This window comes from Trematomus bernacchii, unplaced genomic scaffold (assembly GCF_902827165.1).
Source record: "Trematomus bernacchii unplaced genomic scaffold, fTreBer1.1, whole genome shotgun sequence".
NCBI classification, from domain to species: domain Eukaryota; kingdom Metazoa; phylum Chordata; class Actinopteri; order Perciformes; family Nototheniidae; genus Trematomus; species Trematomus bernacchii.
The window spans coordinates 13,240,631-13,256,852 of record NW_022987582.1 but is presented as its reverse complement, the minus strand read 5'-3'; the positions used below and the strand labels follow the sequence as shown (position 1 = coordinate 13,256,852).

General features: G+C 37.9%; 1 protein-coding gene across 2 annotated transcripts; it reads left to right on the top strand.

Moving 5' to 3' along the window:
- Positions 1-6,723: 6,723 nt before the first annotated feature.
- On the top strand, positions 6,724-13,834 carry ebag9 (estrogen receptor binding site associated antigen 9). Of its 2 annotated transcripts, none has more exons than XM_034127977.1 (7): positions 6,724-6,906; positions 7,516-7,610; positions 8,396-8,477; positions 8,663-8,818; positions 9,554-9,664; positions 12,127-12,218; positions 12,795-13,834. In XM_034127977.1, exons 2-7 carry the CDS (start codon positions 7,528-7,530, stop codon positions 12,910-12,912), a joined length of 642 nt encoding a protein of 213 aa, XP_033983868.1. In that variant the 5' UTR covers positions 6,724-6,906; positions 7,516-7,527; the 3' UTR covers positions 12,913-13,834. The 2 variants fall into 2 exon arrangements, with proteins under 2 accessions (XP_033983868.1, XP_033983869.1); XM_034127978.1 differs by having other exon boundaries at positions 6,724-7,042.
- The last annotated feature ends 2,388 nt before the right edge of the window (positions 13,835-16,222 follow it).

The window sequence follows — 16,222 nt, the reverse complement described above, 5'->3', positions numbered from 1 at the left end:
CGGTACAAGATTTAAACATACAGCCCATGTAGTATAATATTTTACAAATGATGAATTACAGCAAACATGTGCAATATATCCATTATTACAGCTCCGTGGGCTGGCAGTAAGGCGATATGGGTCCGTTCTTATTGTGCATCCATGGGTAAAGGTAAACGCATGTAGTAGTGCTGAACACGTAACATGAACGTGCCGGGCGGCGCGGTCCCGTGGGTTAGATGCGCGTTCATAATGCAGAGGGAAATAACTCTCAGAATAACGTTATTAGCACATTTTTACAACTTGAGGAACGAATGTTTTTAATAAGGGCTATACAAGTGTTCATACTGGGTAGTTTATTTAGTTTAAAAAAAATTATCCAACGATTTACAGACCACTCTTTCCCCATGTAAGTCAATGGGAAAAAGTGTTTCCGGGCCTGGCAACCAAAAGGAAGTGTAGTACTGCCGTTTGGCCAGCACGAATATTTTCATCAGAGTCCGGCGCACTTCCTGGGGGCTTGCCTCAGACGCAGAGCACAGAGGGCTTCTTCTTCTTCTTCTTTGGTGTTTATTGGCGGTTGGCAAACCAATGTAGGTGCATTACCGCCACCAACTGGACTGGAGTGTGGACAAGAGACTATGCAGAAAACAATATACAAAATAAATTAAATTAAATAAAATCAAAGAACCAAAACTCTAGATTATTTTTAAATGTATCAATTTCTCTTAGAAACGAAATAATCTCACAATACATATTGCCTGATGTTTTCCCTAACAGCTCTGATAGCGAAAAGTCATGGTATTTTGCTTTCTTCAGTGTCTGGAAAAGCACATTTTTCTGAGTAGGCCTACTATATTTCCTGCAATGCAATAAAACATGTTCAACAGTTTCTGGCTGGCTACAGTGTATACACTTTCCGGTTGGATGCTTTCCTATTATACTTAATGTATGATTGAGACCTGTATGACCTATTCTCATCCGAGAAATGACATTTTCCTCCCTTCTTTTAAACCCCACCTTCCTTCCATCCCCCACATACCTTTGCATTTTATAAAGATGTCTTCCTGTATCACTAAGGTCCCAATGTTCTTGCCATGTTGTTTGTGCATATTTCTGCATGAATGTTTTAACCTCCGCTTTGCTAAGTGGAACTTCTATGTATATGTTCATCATTCTGAGTGTTTGTTTGGCCAGAATATCCACCTGTTCATTACCCTCCACACCAACATGAGCAGGAACCCAGATGAAACGAGTTGCTATGCCTTTGATTTGCATTTTATATAAAATTAGAAATATTTTATTTATTATGTCCATTCTAAATGAAGATCTGCCTGATCGTATACTCAATAATGCTGAAAAGCTGTCAGATGTCAGAATTACACTATTATGTATTTCTTTCTCCTCTATCCATTTCAATGACAACACCAATGCCAACAACTCTGTGGTGTATACTGACCATAGACTGTATATGACACATGGTCTGTTACCCTTTTCTTTATATGTGTATTACTCACTGGGATATAAACTGCTGCCCCTGCACGCCGTGTCTCTGGATCTTTGGAGCCATCTGTAAATATGATTATTGAGTCTGAGTGATATCTTGCAAAAATAATTCTGGACTGTGCGCCATACTGGTAGTTCTTTCTTTTCCTTCAACTCTTTTTGTATATTGAGGTCTACCTTTGGCAATGGGAATAACCAGGGCGGAATGGACGAGATTGGAACTGTGGGGCAATACTGTATTTGATTCAAACCTATACTTGCTGCTTTAACATCACCAATCCATCCAAAACTTGTTAAATGTGACTCATTGTGCTCCCAGCAGTCTTTCAAAAATACTTTTCGCAGGATGACTATCACAATGCCCCTGAAGGTTTACCCAGTATGCCAACATTAACTTCACTCTTCTTATCCTTCAAGGCATTTCTCCCATTTCCACCTGTATTGCTGATACTGGAGATGTTTTAAAAGCTCCACTACAAATTATCAGGGCCTGAGCTTGTAGGACATCCAGCTTTTTAAGGTTTGATTCTGCTGCTGCCATGAACGCTATACATCCATAATCTAATACAGGTCTCATGAGTGCCCAATATATGTTCTGTGATGACCTACTCGCTCCCCACTCCTGTCCCGCCAAACACCGAAGTACATTGTTGACCTTTTTACATTTATTTTGAACTTTTCCTATATGATTGCTCCATGTTAGCTTTCCGTCAAACCAAACACCAATACATCTTATTGTATTTACCTGTTCAAGAGGTTGCTCATACAATCTTAACGATATAGGAGCAATTTTATGCCGTTTTGTAAAACAAATGACCTGCGTCTTAGCTACTGACAGTTTGAATCCCCATTTATTTGTCCATTTCTCCACTTCAACTACAGCTTGTATTTTCTGTGCTACATTGCGGCCTTTTGCCCACAAAGCCCCATCATCTGCATACAAAGATTTTCCCACACTTGGATGAACTTGATTAAAAATGTCATGTATCATTATATTGAACAGAGTACCATTTTCCACAGCATAAACACTTGAATATTCTGCACCTACTCTTACTTGTATTTTCCTGTCCAGTAAAAAAATCATAACCCAATTATATGCTTTACCACCAATTCCCAATGATTTTAACTTGATTAGTAGTCCTTCCTTCCAGAACATATCATAAGCCTTTTCAATATCAAAGAAGACTGCAATCACTACTTCATTGTTGGTCTGTGCTTTCCTGATGTCTGATTCTAAGCACAATATAGAATCCATTGTATTCCGACCCCTACGGAACCCACTTTGATATGGGGACAACAGAGCTTTACTTTCTAAGATATATGTTAACCTTTCTGTAACCATTCTTTCCATGATTTTGCATAAATGAGATGTCAGGGCAATAGGTCTGTATGGATCTGAAGGGTCTTTCCCTGGCTTTAGGATGGGCACTATTATCGCTTGTTTCCACACTGAAGGAAGTTGGCCAGAATCCCACACCCTGTTAAACAACCTTAACACAATGACTAGAGTGTTATCTGTCATGTGTTCCAACATTTTATAACAAACACCATCTTTCCCAGGAGTGGTTTGACGAGCACTAATAATTGCTCTTCTCAACTCAAACATACTAAAATGCAGGTCCAACTGATTCCCCACTTCTACTCTATCCAATATTCTCGGGTTTTCCATTAGTGTATTATTTCTGCACTGCCTGGCTTCCTCTGTAAGGTTATCTGAACTATGAACTTTCCTAAATGTTTGAGCTAGAAGTTCCGCCTTTCCTAAGTTTGTGACAGCCATTATGTCCCCTCTGCTCAAAACTGGCAACTCATAATTCCTTCGAATTCCCCCCATTCTCCTAATCATGCCCCAAACATCTGCAAGCTGTACTTCTCTTCCAATACTATTGCAATATTGCCTCCAAAAAGTGTGTTTTTGCGTTCTTATTGTTCTCCTTATATAGCCTGCCCTTTTATACTGATTCAAAGCTTCCTGAGAATGGAGTTGTTTGAGTTGCCTGAATGCTTTATTTCTGTCTTTAATGGATTTGTTACATTCACCATTCCACCAGGGTACACTCTTGGTACGCCTAACTCCTGCAATTTCCGGAATTGTTTCTTTAGCTGAATGAAAGATAACCTTAACCAGCTCATCATTTAATTTATTTATATCATCATAATTTTCCTCTTGAAGTGTTCTACATCTATTCGTACTTACAACTTGGAAGGCATCCCAATTAGCCTTTCCCAATTTCCATCTAGGAATTTTCTTTTCCTTTTCAAAACTTATGTTGGTCCCAACTTTAGTCATTACCGGTAGTATGCTTTACCACATTCCATGTACTTATACCTGCTATAGCACTACATACAAATGTCAGATCGAGTACTGTTTCTATATTCTTCGTGCAATTATATCGTGTTCCTTAGTGTTAATACACACTAGCCCGTGGTCATCTATACATTCCTCAACTACTGCACCATTTGGATCTGTACTACTGCTTCCCCATAGCGAGTTATGTGAATTAAAATCCCCACACCATATTACTTTGTCTTGCAGTGAACCCCCAGCATCCTCTAATATACTTTGATCTAATTTCCCACATGGATTATAATAATTTACTATATCTATAGGTCCTCTATCATTCCATAACCTTATAACTATTGCTTCATGGTCTGTACTTACATGCATAACCTCAGACGGTCTGGAAAACATGTAAATGCCATGTTCTCAGTCGCTTAGTCTAATAAAAAATAAATAAATAATAAAAAAAACATTTACACAAAATAATATGCAATCCAAAATTCGAAACAAGTAGCCCTGCTACTACAAGTCTTTTTGTATCATTTACTACATAGTTAAATGATCACTGGATTGAGGGGAGGGGCTGAAATCCCGGAAGTAACTTAATAACAATAACGTTTCATTATGGCTGCAAATTATCCAGAGAGAGTTACAAATGTGTCTAACAGCAAACATACTTACTTTGTCTATGTATAGCGTCATTCAAATTCAATAATCATATAGCACAATAGAAAATAATTGTATTCTAAATCATCTTTAATTATTAAATGGTGCATTAACATGTTATCAATAGTCTTTGCAGTAAATGATTAGACTTAAATAAAACAAAACATACTTTAACTCAATTAAACTTTTAAAGTTACAGTTCTGTTATTATTATTTGTACTCATAATATGCAGTTACAATGGATATATTCTTAATGAATGGTTTTACATAACAAATCATAAATACCCAGGTTGAAATGTACATGATGTTATCAGCAGCCTATGACTATACAGTATATGCAGTGGGTTTGTTGCCAACTCTCCATGGGCAGTTGTTGGGGCAAATCCAAGGAATAATTTGGAGTTCCCAATTAACCCTGTATGGAAATAAAAGTATTTCAAGATAACTCTTATCTCAATAGATCCTCATAGCTCTCTTGTAATTCAAACCATATTTGTCACAGTCCCAAACATTTTGAATACAAAACATATTGTTCAGATGCGCTTAATTTTTTGAAAAACCTTCTATTCTATTTTACAAGTGTATATCTTACTTATTTCTGCATTTACCTGAACATTGGGTCACTTGCACCATTCTCTTGCACTATTTTATTTCTATCTGTATTTCTGTTTGCACTATTATGTCCTTTTGTGCTATTTTTTGCCATAATAATATGATATGTTGCAGTGTTGGAAGAGCCTTGAACTTAAGCTTTTAATTGCCATAACTGTGCCATTTGTGCATGTAACAATAAAGCCTTTGAGTCTTGAATCTTGAATCAAAGCGAATCAGAAAAACTTTAATTTAAACTAATCTGTTAATCTTTTTCTATTTTAACTGCTTTTTTAATATCTAATGGTAGGCCTATCTTAATGAGCTGGGACTAACATGTCATCTTTTTTTATATTATTCTTGAATGTGAGAAGAGTAATTCAGCAAAGCGTAAGGATTTCTGTCTTTACATGTCGGTGGTATTTCTCCTGCCCCAACTTGAATGCATGTGCCACGTTCTCTTGCCACTAAACCCATAAAAGCCACATCTTGTAATATCATACTCACCGCCACAAGCCAAGATTTAGCTAATGATCCACAATAAGATATTCCTCCATATAGTTATAAGCTTATGTACAGCATATATAATATATTTTAGTGATGCAATATCACTTCCCCACACCACACCACACCTGCAAGACACCTCATGACATTTAACACTAACGTGTCCATAAAATAGCAAATTAGGCTCTCAACATGTTAATGTCAATTCATTATGTATTCCACAAAAAGACCATTTAACTCCCATTTCGTCCTCTAAATGTTTACCTTTTTTCATTCCATCTTGTAAACCGGTAGCTATTTTCTTAATCTGCTATTCTGCCTATCATCTTCAAACTGTGATCTTTCCATAAAACATAAACTAAAACTTAGAACACTTCCCTGGGGTATTTACATTTTGTGTAACAATTCTATTTAACTTTTTCTCTCACACCTAAGTATAATTTGAACAGAACCCCCTCTTACCACAGTATGTCATATAATTTTGTTATTCAAAAAACACTGCCTTTTTCTTGTCTAATCATCCAGACACATTACTGGATCCAAATTGAAATTATCTTTGATTCCACCATACCTCTTTTCTCAAAGAAGTCTATTAACTTTTCATTAACCATCTGTCCCATCAATATACAGATGGGATGTCAAGGAATAGTTGTATTTGTTGCTGAAAAAAAAGAATGATTGTGGTAAAGAAATAAACCACTCAAGGTTGCTGTTTTTTTTTAAAGGTTCCAAGTCTGTTGCTCTGTTTTTCTGATGCATCTTCCCAAATGCATGCTGTGGTCGACAGTTCAGGCCAATCATTTTATCTAAATATAAATGTGAATCACAGTACTCCAGTACTGTATATACCTTACCTAAGTGGAAATTGAGGTACTTGTTGCTGACAATATTTTAACACAAATAGGCTTTCATGTACTTTTAGTAAAATTGTGATTGCGATACTTTAAATAGAAACTGAGTTTGTTGTGTTGTTTTCAGTTTTCTTTACAGTGGAATTACGACATTTAGTTGAGTAAAAGCACGCCCACTACTGTAAATATCTTGGAATACGTAAACAATATTCGGACACAAATTAAAAGGTTTATAATTAGGAATTTCTCCATGGAATTAACCAAATTCATGGCTCTGGGAATAACGAGTAATGTGTTGTACTTAATTTCCCACAGTACCTGAACGCAGCACGAACACGCTGCACTTCCCTGTTCCTGTTCCTGCTCCTCCCAGCTCAAAGATGGCAGCCATGGGACAGAGACGAGAGACGACACGAATTTAGGAGTTTTGTCCTGAAACCTCATTGAGGTGTACGGCTGTTACATGCGTGGTTTTAACATGACAGCGATATAATTCTTCTTTGCCAATTGGTCGTTATACAAAGACAGGTAAAGGTTTCAGGGATATCATGTTTTCCTGTGGGCTAAGCTAGCAAGCAACGATTAGCAAATAAATGAACTTGCCTCTTCTACCATACAAGAAGAAAGCAGCTGCTCTGTACACGGTGTATTGACATATTGCAAGGTGAGCATTTAGCACGATGCTAATACGCGCAAAAAGCTCATTTTAAGTCGTAATTCTGTTACGTTAATGTCGTATAAATATTGACAGAACGTGTGTCTAACCTTACCTCCGTTTGTTGTATGGCGATTTATTGCGTATCAAACAACAGTTTAAATGTGTCAATGTAATGTAAATTATAAGTGTTATTATTCTATTGTTATGATTGTAATACAATCTACTAAGTGTCCGTTTATTCACATACAGATGGCATTTAAATAAGAGGTGACAGCTGCTGAGATTGTGAATAATATGTAATTTGAATGATGTTGTTTTCTAAAGACTGATTCCTCGTCAACTATTCTTAATTGTATGCTACCCGTCATATGTATTGGTCTACTGTTGCTCTACATACATCCTGGTCCTTTGGAGCAAAACCAGTCGTGTTCTTAAATGTTGATCTAAACGCTGATATGTTCTCTTCCCTTTTCCACCAGCTCAATTTCATCATGGCCATCACTCAGTTCCGTCTCTTCAAGATCTGCACATGTCTAGCCAGCTTCCTTTCTTTCTTCAAAAGGTTGATATGCAGGTAAGCACAACCGAGCAACGACCTTTACACCCTGATACTCTTGTGATCTGAATGCACTTGCTTAAAGGCAAACCTATATGGCAAACAAAGCAAAACGTTTTGAGAAATTAGCAGTATACTGCTACGTTATGATAATATCTGGACAACTAAATATCAGATTATTCGAATACTCTTGTTCAACAAAGTGACTTCCAACAACCATGAAATTATTTTTGCTTTCTTAGTGGGTCTAATGCATGCTGATTTATCAATGAAATGTAGTAGTTCATGAAGGGTCTCAATCCAGAGCTTAATTCTAATGTCAGGGGAAACGTGACAAAGGCATCAAGATTCCACATTGCATGAATCCCATTGGACTTGACCTCAGCTGTTAAGAAGTTAACAAATCATACCTGTCGTCACAAAAATGCATGATTTATCTACATTAATAATCAATCAAAATCAGCAGAGGGAGGTGCGTAGAACAGCTGTTTGCAGCCGAAACTTTGTCTATTGATATCTGCTGTGTATCAATACTTAGAATTCAAAGCACCGCACACGCTAATGAAGCAAAATTCATTTCACGGTTCTGCTGCACAAATGTCCCATTTCTTTGCAGTTATCATGTATTATTTAAATTTCAAAATCCTCCTGGATTTGGTCCAAAAGGTAACAGAACAGTGGCAGTCAAAAACCTTACTTATCTACTCTAAAGTGATCGGACCGTAGAGTTTGATAACAATGGTTTACCATTTCTGTTATTTCCATGGTTGAATTTTGTTATTTGTATTCTATTAACTCTGCAGGAGTGGAAGAGGCCGCAAGCTCAGTGGTGATCAAATAACTCTCCCGACAACAGTGGACTTTTCATCATCCGTACCAAAACAGGTCAGTATTGTGTCCCTGAACAGCACCCGCACTGAGACAATATTTGGAAAGGCAAACTACATGTGATCTTTGGATGACATATTGTTATTTTGCATGTAATTCCCTTATGCATACATATTAAACAAACTCCTCCACTTGAGTTCGAGGTATACATTTGACAGTGTTTTATTGTCTCTACCGCACAGCCCGAGGTTGAAGAATGGAGCTCCTGGGATGAAGACGGCCCTACAAGCATTAAGATCGAAGGTGGCAACGGAAACGTTTCACCTACAGCCAACGACATGGACCAAGAGCCCGACTACTTCAAAGACATGGCTCCCACCATCAGGAAAACACAGAAGGTACGTCCACACCCAGTGCAGCTGTCAACAACATACATTTATTGATACTGAATATCCTGAACACTTTTTCCATGTTGGTGAGATTAGTTACATGTCTCTCCGGCATTTTATTGCAGCTTAAAATAGAATGAGCTGTTGAAGTAAAGCGATGCTTAGACATTCTAGGAATGCTGGCTGTCTTTTAAGATTTCATCACATATTTAATACAGACACTAATCCTTGATGTTATCCTTTACCTTGCTTTGGGATAACCTTTTTTAGCATTGCTGCTTATTTTCTTGAGATCTTGAGTTATTTATAATGTATGTACATTTTATTGTCATGATTTAAAAAAATATATATTGTCCACATTTATTACTTTAACTTTGTTTGTATAAATATTGTTTTTTTGTTACATATTTTTACTTCTACTTGTTATGTTTATATAAATATTTATATTTAATTGTGTCTTTGTGTTGCACATTTGTACTTAAACTCCTTATGTTTATTTTAAATATTATTATTTTTATTTTATATTAAAATTGAGCAACTGTTACGTAACCCAGTTCCCCCGAGGATAAATAATGTTTTTTTATCTCATTCAGATAAAATGTCACTGCATGACTTTGTGAATCTGTATGGTTAAAGTTTTTGATTCAGTCAAATTCTAATTTAAAAGCTACTAAATGTCTAGTGTGATTGTAAAAGTGCTGCGGCTGCAGTTTGAGCTCCTGTCTCTCTGTGTTCATGCTGCAGATAGTGCTGAAGAAAAGGGAGCCTCTGAACTACCTGGTGCCTGATGGCTCAGCAGGTTTCTCCAGCAGACTGGCAGCCTCTCAGGATATGATGTCCTTCAGTCCTCCCTCAGTAAGTCACAGCTTTAAACCATCCAAAGCATCAGGCGGGTTTTCAGTTCCTCTTAAATCCAGGATATTTTTTCACCATGCAGCGTGTGACTGTACAGTGTAACATGTATGCTAGAAATAATCAAATTACAAAGCACAGAAGAAGTTTGTGACATATGTGTTATGACGTACAGTTTTACAGTAGAGAGTCCATCACAAACTGCTCTCCCTGCGATGCCTTCACAGTGGGTTGTTTAGTCATTGCAGTAAGCCCTCTGAATCCCGAAACTTGCCGGGTTGGTTTGAAAGGTGTTGGGAATCTATCATGAAAAATACACTTTTTGATGTCTTTTATACATAAATATCATATGTGTCCCCGGTGTGTAAGGGAACTCACAAAGTGTCAGAAAATACAACCCTCTCTGTTTTCCTCCGTACCCAAATCTCTAAAAACGTTGTTTACACAGTCTGTCCGTCCTGGGAGAGGGATCCCTCCTCTGTTGCTCTCCGCGAGGTTTCTCCCATTTTTTCCCTTTAAACTATGGGTTTTTCTCTGGAAGTTTTTCCTTGTACGATGTGAGGGTCTAAGGACAGAGGGTGTCGTTTTTTCTCATACTGATATTCTGAACAAACTGTGCTGTTGTATTAGCTGTAAAATGTCTTTACTGTAGGGTATTTTTATTATTTGTACAGCACTTTGGCTCGACCAAAAATAGTTTATAAATGTGCTATATAAATAAAACTTGATTTGATACATTAGCAAACATCGCTAACACTCAGAGCTAACCTGTACTGTACTAACCCTAACGTTCCCCCCCCCACCCCCCCGGCAAGAAAAGCCAAAGGCCCCTTAACCTATTCGGGTGGCCCACGCATCCACCCCCCCTCAAATAAGAAAATATATGCGAGTTCATGCACTGTTAATGAGTGAGACACTCACTGAGGATCTGTGGGGTTTATTCTCCCAAAAATATAATTTACAATTTAGGAATTTAGCAGACGCCTTATTCCAAAGCGACTTACAATGACCAACAGGGACATTCTCCCTGGAGTAACTGAGGGCTAAGTGCCTTACTCAAGGGCACACTAGTAGTGGTGTTCCAGGCGGGATTTGAACTCGCAACCTTCCGATCATCAGCCCATAACCCCCTAAAAAGAAAAACTCCATACTGTTTCAGAAATAATCCTTGATGTGGTTTGGAACATGATATGGCGTTTCATCACGGCAGCATTTAGCTGAGTATCTCGTATAATTCTGAGCAGGCACAAGCTCCCCCGCCTCTTTTTTTTTTCTTCAAGCTAAGGACCCAGATCAGCAATTCTGGAATAGAGGGATGTGAGGGATGTCTAAAATGCATGATCTGAATTTTTTTTAATATATTTTTATATGTCTGAGACTCATAATATATGCCTAAAAATATCATGGTAGGAGATCTTTACATGACATGTTACTTGTTAGACGCTTTTATCCAAAGTGACTTACGTACTCAATACTGTGGGCAATCCCCACAGGAGCAATTTGGGGTGAAGTGTCTTGCCCAGGGACACAACGACATGCTGACTGCAGTGGGGTTTGAACCTGTGACCCCCTGATCCCAACACCAAGGCTCTATCCACTGCGCCACACGCCTTTAAAATCCACCATTTATCATAGCCAGAAACAGAATAATAGATTCTAATATCTAAGCTTAGCAAATCTTAGCTGAACATAAGGAACATTCATCAAAATCACTTTCAAATGTCATGCACTCAGGGAAGCCATGAGGGACTCGTCTAAGAGCAACATGTGAAACTTGGACTGAACTGCAGCTTGTGTACACAGCAGAGGAGGGGACAAGAGACATTGTAGAAATGTAAATAGTTCGAAATGTATTGCATGATTTAAGTAATTTCACTTGGGGGTTTTTTATTTGTGGAATTATATCTGTGTAATATTGCGGAAATACCCTTTTTTTTTTTATAAATGTTTTTCCCTAGGACAAACATACACATAAAAAAAAAAAGATTTCCAGAAATGTTACATTATGTTCGATAACAATATGTTCACCACGCTTCAGCATACCTTTTAATTTGGGTTTAAACTTTATTTGATTTTAGGATTGACTGGTGCACAAAAAAAGATACCGTCCAAGCTTTTTAAAAGGTGCGATTCTGTATCTCCCAATTAATGGTAACAATTTATATTCACTGATCAGGACATGGTTGGGGTCAGAAGCGAAGTTGTTGGCAAGCCTCAGTATGTTGTTATGGTAGCTGGATCCATAGCCATTATTGTGCCGTTTCCATAGAGTGCAGGACTTTTATATTGCAGTGAAATACAGGCCACTGAGTAAAATGTGACAAGAGCAAAAAACAACAAACCCAAAGCAACTTGTTAAAGGGTAAATAACTAAACTAGGACATTGAAATCCAGAATACATTTCTAGTTAAGAGGTATTGGGTTTTGGTTGTGTGGATATAATTGTGAACTCTCCCTTTGTGCAGGCTGAACTGGGAGAAATGGACAACTGGCAAGAGAACGCAAACGCCTGGGAGGACGAGTCCAACGCTGCCTGGGAGGCGGAGGAGGTGCTTAGGTACGATTTCAAAAATGCTCACTAACTCTCGCACCATTACATGATTTATTCACACCTTTCTTTTTGGTTGAGCATGGTATTTATCAGTATTGTACTTGCTGTACTTGAATGAAATCTCAATTTACTCGTTCTTTGCTTTAGGATTTCCATTTCCTGCATCTTTATAATCATACTCAAATACTGGACAGTCCACTACATTTATCTGACAGGCTTAGTTACTTTAAAGATTCAGATTAATAAAACAAACTGTGTAAAATAATTTAGCATGAATAATTATAGATGTCTTTTGTGGAAATTCTGAAGCTACCCAGCAGTATATATTTTTGAAAAAGGCTGCAGCTGCAACTTTACAGCAATTAACACATTACATATTTTATCATATAAAATAGCAGTATTAATATTCATTTATTTACTGGGGTGATGTAGTTCCACACATTGGCCAGCAAGTGGCAGTGTATTCCTTTTTCCCCCTTTTAAAACCCAAGAGCAGGAACCAGGATTTTGTTTTCCCTGCTGACCTAGCTTCTTTTGATGTGCGCAGTAATGACATTGCTCTTTTTCCTTTTTATTTAACAGACAACAGAAGATGGCTGAGAGGGAAAAGCGGACCATGGAGCAGCAGAGGAAGAAGCTGGAGAAAGACGCTCAGAGGATGATTAAGAAGGACCAGAAGATTGCCGTCAAGCTCTCGTAACATTTTAGAAATGCTCAATTTTGAGCCAGAAAGGGAAAGGGAGGGGGGGTGGAGCAAAGACACTGAATCAATCGTCACTCTGTCTTTAAAGTCATCATGCCGACCAGGATTACATCCCTACTTAGAAAACTGTCCTCCACCCCGTCTCCACCAGCAGCCATTTTAGTCTGTTTCCCCTGTCGCAGCAGTGTAAAACACATCATTCTCGAGGGCAGAAAACACACCTGGTGTTCTCCCTCTTCATGTGGCCAAGGTCATTTAAGGAAAAGCTGTATTTATACATCCCAGTTCATCCTAGGTTAAACGTTAGATACAGCTTTAGAAGGTACCATTTAGATTCTGGATAGATCTGTCGGGTAGTGTAGAAAAATGCTTTTTTTTCTCAAGGAACATTTGTAAATAAACAGGTATCTGTACTACCTTTTGAAACTCAAACGGGGAGTACACTTCCCTTTCTTTTGTCTTATTTATAACTTCAAAAGGACGAAGGAGTGTCATTAATTTTAAGCATCACTGAACACCGGTGACTGCTCATGGTTTGCTTGATTATTGTGTTTTTATATTTATGTATTTCTTTGTCTGATTTTTTTTTTTGTTTCTAATGGATGTTGCTTGATATCTCACCCTGTGCTGTACGTCCCTGAGTACACTGGACATCTGCAATAAAATGAAGGTTTTCAGTATGAATAAGAATAATTGACCATAGACTAAAATATAGCCCAACTTTAATGTCAGCTGTGGGTTCCTATGGTAATCTCATGGCTACTGATCTGCCACATTTCCCTTTGTTTGTTGGTTTTTGATCTAGACGGAACATTTCCAGTGATCGCTGCAATGCTTTGTTATTTTTTCAGGGGGTGTGAATGTTACTTTGCTCTTAAACTGGATACCCTCACTGCACAGTCGCTGTTGCCATCACAGTGTAATCTCAGACCAGTTACTTTGGCCTAAGATTAAAATAATAAATTCTTGCTTCTTTTCTCATCTGAAAATATAAGTCTCACTGTTGACTGAACACCCTTTTTATGCATTGATATAATCACATTACCAGCCAGTGTGCTGTTGTCATGGAAACATTGAAAGACCTTTTTATAAATGGTAGTAAAAAGTGCGGACATGATACATTATTACATGTTACTTGTTATGTCCCTGGTCTCTGATGCTTGATAAAAGACTTGGGTGGACACATTTGTATACTAAATACACTCGGAGGTATGGATTCTGTCAAAATGTAAATCCTTCAATTAGTGATGAATTATCAAGTTTTAAGGAAAAGGTGCCCCAAGAAGACCATAGGCCTACAGATTTTCTCTTAAATATAACAAAAAAAGCACTACAGTTAACTGGACAAATATATACTTTGGATTTTAGGTGGACCTGTCCCATTAAAAGTTTGAATCAAGCAGCTTTTTAATTATAAGGGAATTCAGCAAACTATCTTAGTTATTTTGTGTTGTCTTAAGAAATGCACTTTTTCATTGAAAGAAGATGCATGGTGGTCTGCTTTTTCATGGGTTCAGCAGAGAACCCATTGTTTCTCACCCATTTCCTTTCTCAATTAATTCACCTCTAGAGGTGAATAACTTTAGTCACCGTCTGTTGCCTGCAGTGTAATTTGTGTAACTGTGTTGTTTTGTTTCAGAAACATGAGATATTACATGATTATTTGGCTATGCCACATGAAATGGGTTTGGTCTTTGTGTTAGCATTGCCTGTGTCCTGGCTCCAGGGCTATGGAAAATGGTCCACTCTATTTGCAATCAAAAACATCTCAAAGACTTTGTGGATTTGGTGTTTGCAAAGAAGAATCCAAATGTATTTTTGGAAAAAAACGTTGACAAGATTTGGCTGGTTTTATGTTTCTGTTCTGGAAATTATAAATGTATATAAAAAGCACATGTTTGGAAATGGAGATGGGATGAATATGGACTTTTCAAATCAAACGCTTTTTTGTCCCAGCATTACATCCATCCATCTTCTACAGCTTATCCGGGGTAGGGTCGCGGGGGGAGCAGTTCCTACAGAGGGTTTCCTAGGCTTTCCAAGGCGCTCCCAGGCTACAGTGGAGATATAATCCCTCCACCTGGTCCTGGGTCTGTCCCTTTGTCACCTCCCAGCTGGACATGCTTGGGACACCTCCCTAGGGAAGAGGTGCCTGAACCACCTCAACTGGTTCCTTTCTATGTAAAAGAGCAGCGGTTCTATTCCGATTACCTACCGGATGACTGAACTTCTCACCTTTTCCCTAAGGATAGGCCAGCCCCCCTCCAGAGAACTCATTTCGGCAGCTTGTATCCGTGATCTTGTTCTTTCGGTCATGACGCATTCTTCATCATGACCATAGGTGAAGGTAGGAACGAAGATGGACCAGTCTATTGAGAACGTTGCCTACTTAGCTCTCTCTTTGTCACAATGGTGCGGTAAAGCGACTGCATTACCGTTTCCACTCATAGATTATTCGGCCCATCTCACGGTCCATTGAGGCCTCACTCTAGAACAAGACCTTGAAATACTTGGAACATCATCACTTGGGGTAAGGGATCATTCCTTATCCCAAGTATACAGCATAATAAACATTGTTACATTTAGAGTCTGAATTTATAAGTATAAATTAGGAGCATTAGGAGCAACTAGAAAATGCATTTCCTGCTGAAAATGCGTGTGAATGCTGTAAACGGTGTACATATGTTGCTGAATTTAGCTGAAAAAGCAGAATATTGTATTAGTTGAATGGTCTCTGTAGCTGCTTTTAGCTACAAAAACCAAGTAAGTGTGTTGCTGAACTTAGCGGAGAAATGCAGAAAAGTGAAATGATTTGAATCTAAATTGTTACAGCTCAAATGCATTGCAATGACTTTGTTGAAAACTTGAAAGTGAAATGTTAAACTGGAAGAGTAGGAAAAATAGTGAAGAAGCTTAATATTTAAAAGAAAAGGTTTAAAAAAGGTATAAACAACAAAATGTATAGCCTCAATGTCCTGAAATAGCTGAATAAGTTAATAGTTGAATGGTTTATAGCTGAAAGTAGGCTGAAGGAGTTCAATATTAAATGGAAGGAGAAGCATTTGGCGCACGGTGTAGGTAAAAGAGGATTTGAAGGTTCCTTCCATTGAGTTACATGTTAAAAGATTTTAAAAAGCCGAATATTTCAAAAAGTTTAAATTATTTTGAAAAAGTTGAAAGTTTCCCACCATGTGCTGAAAAGGCTGAATATTTTTGATATTTGAATGGTTTCTGTAGCTGAAAGTAGGCTGAAGTTATTCGACTGCAAACCTTTGGTTGAAATAAGATGATTAAAGATTTGAAGAAC

Bases quoted from the DNA above. Each gene is read 5' to 3' on its own strand.
- ebag9 (XM_034127977.1), top strand. From the start codon at position 7,528: ATGGCCATCACTCAGTTCCGTCTCTTCAAGATCTGCACATGTCTAGCC. The intron at 7,611-8,395 runs GTAAGCACAACC...TTAACTCTGCAG, and splicing joins TTCAAAAGGTTGATATGCAG to GAGTGGAAGAGGCCGCAAGC. The intron at 12,219-12,794 runs GTACGATTTCAA...TTTATTTAACAG, and splicing joins GAGGCGGAGGAGGTGCTTAG to ACAACAGAAGATGGCTGAGA.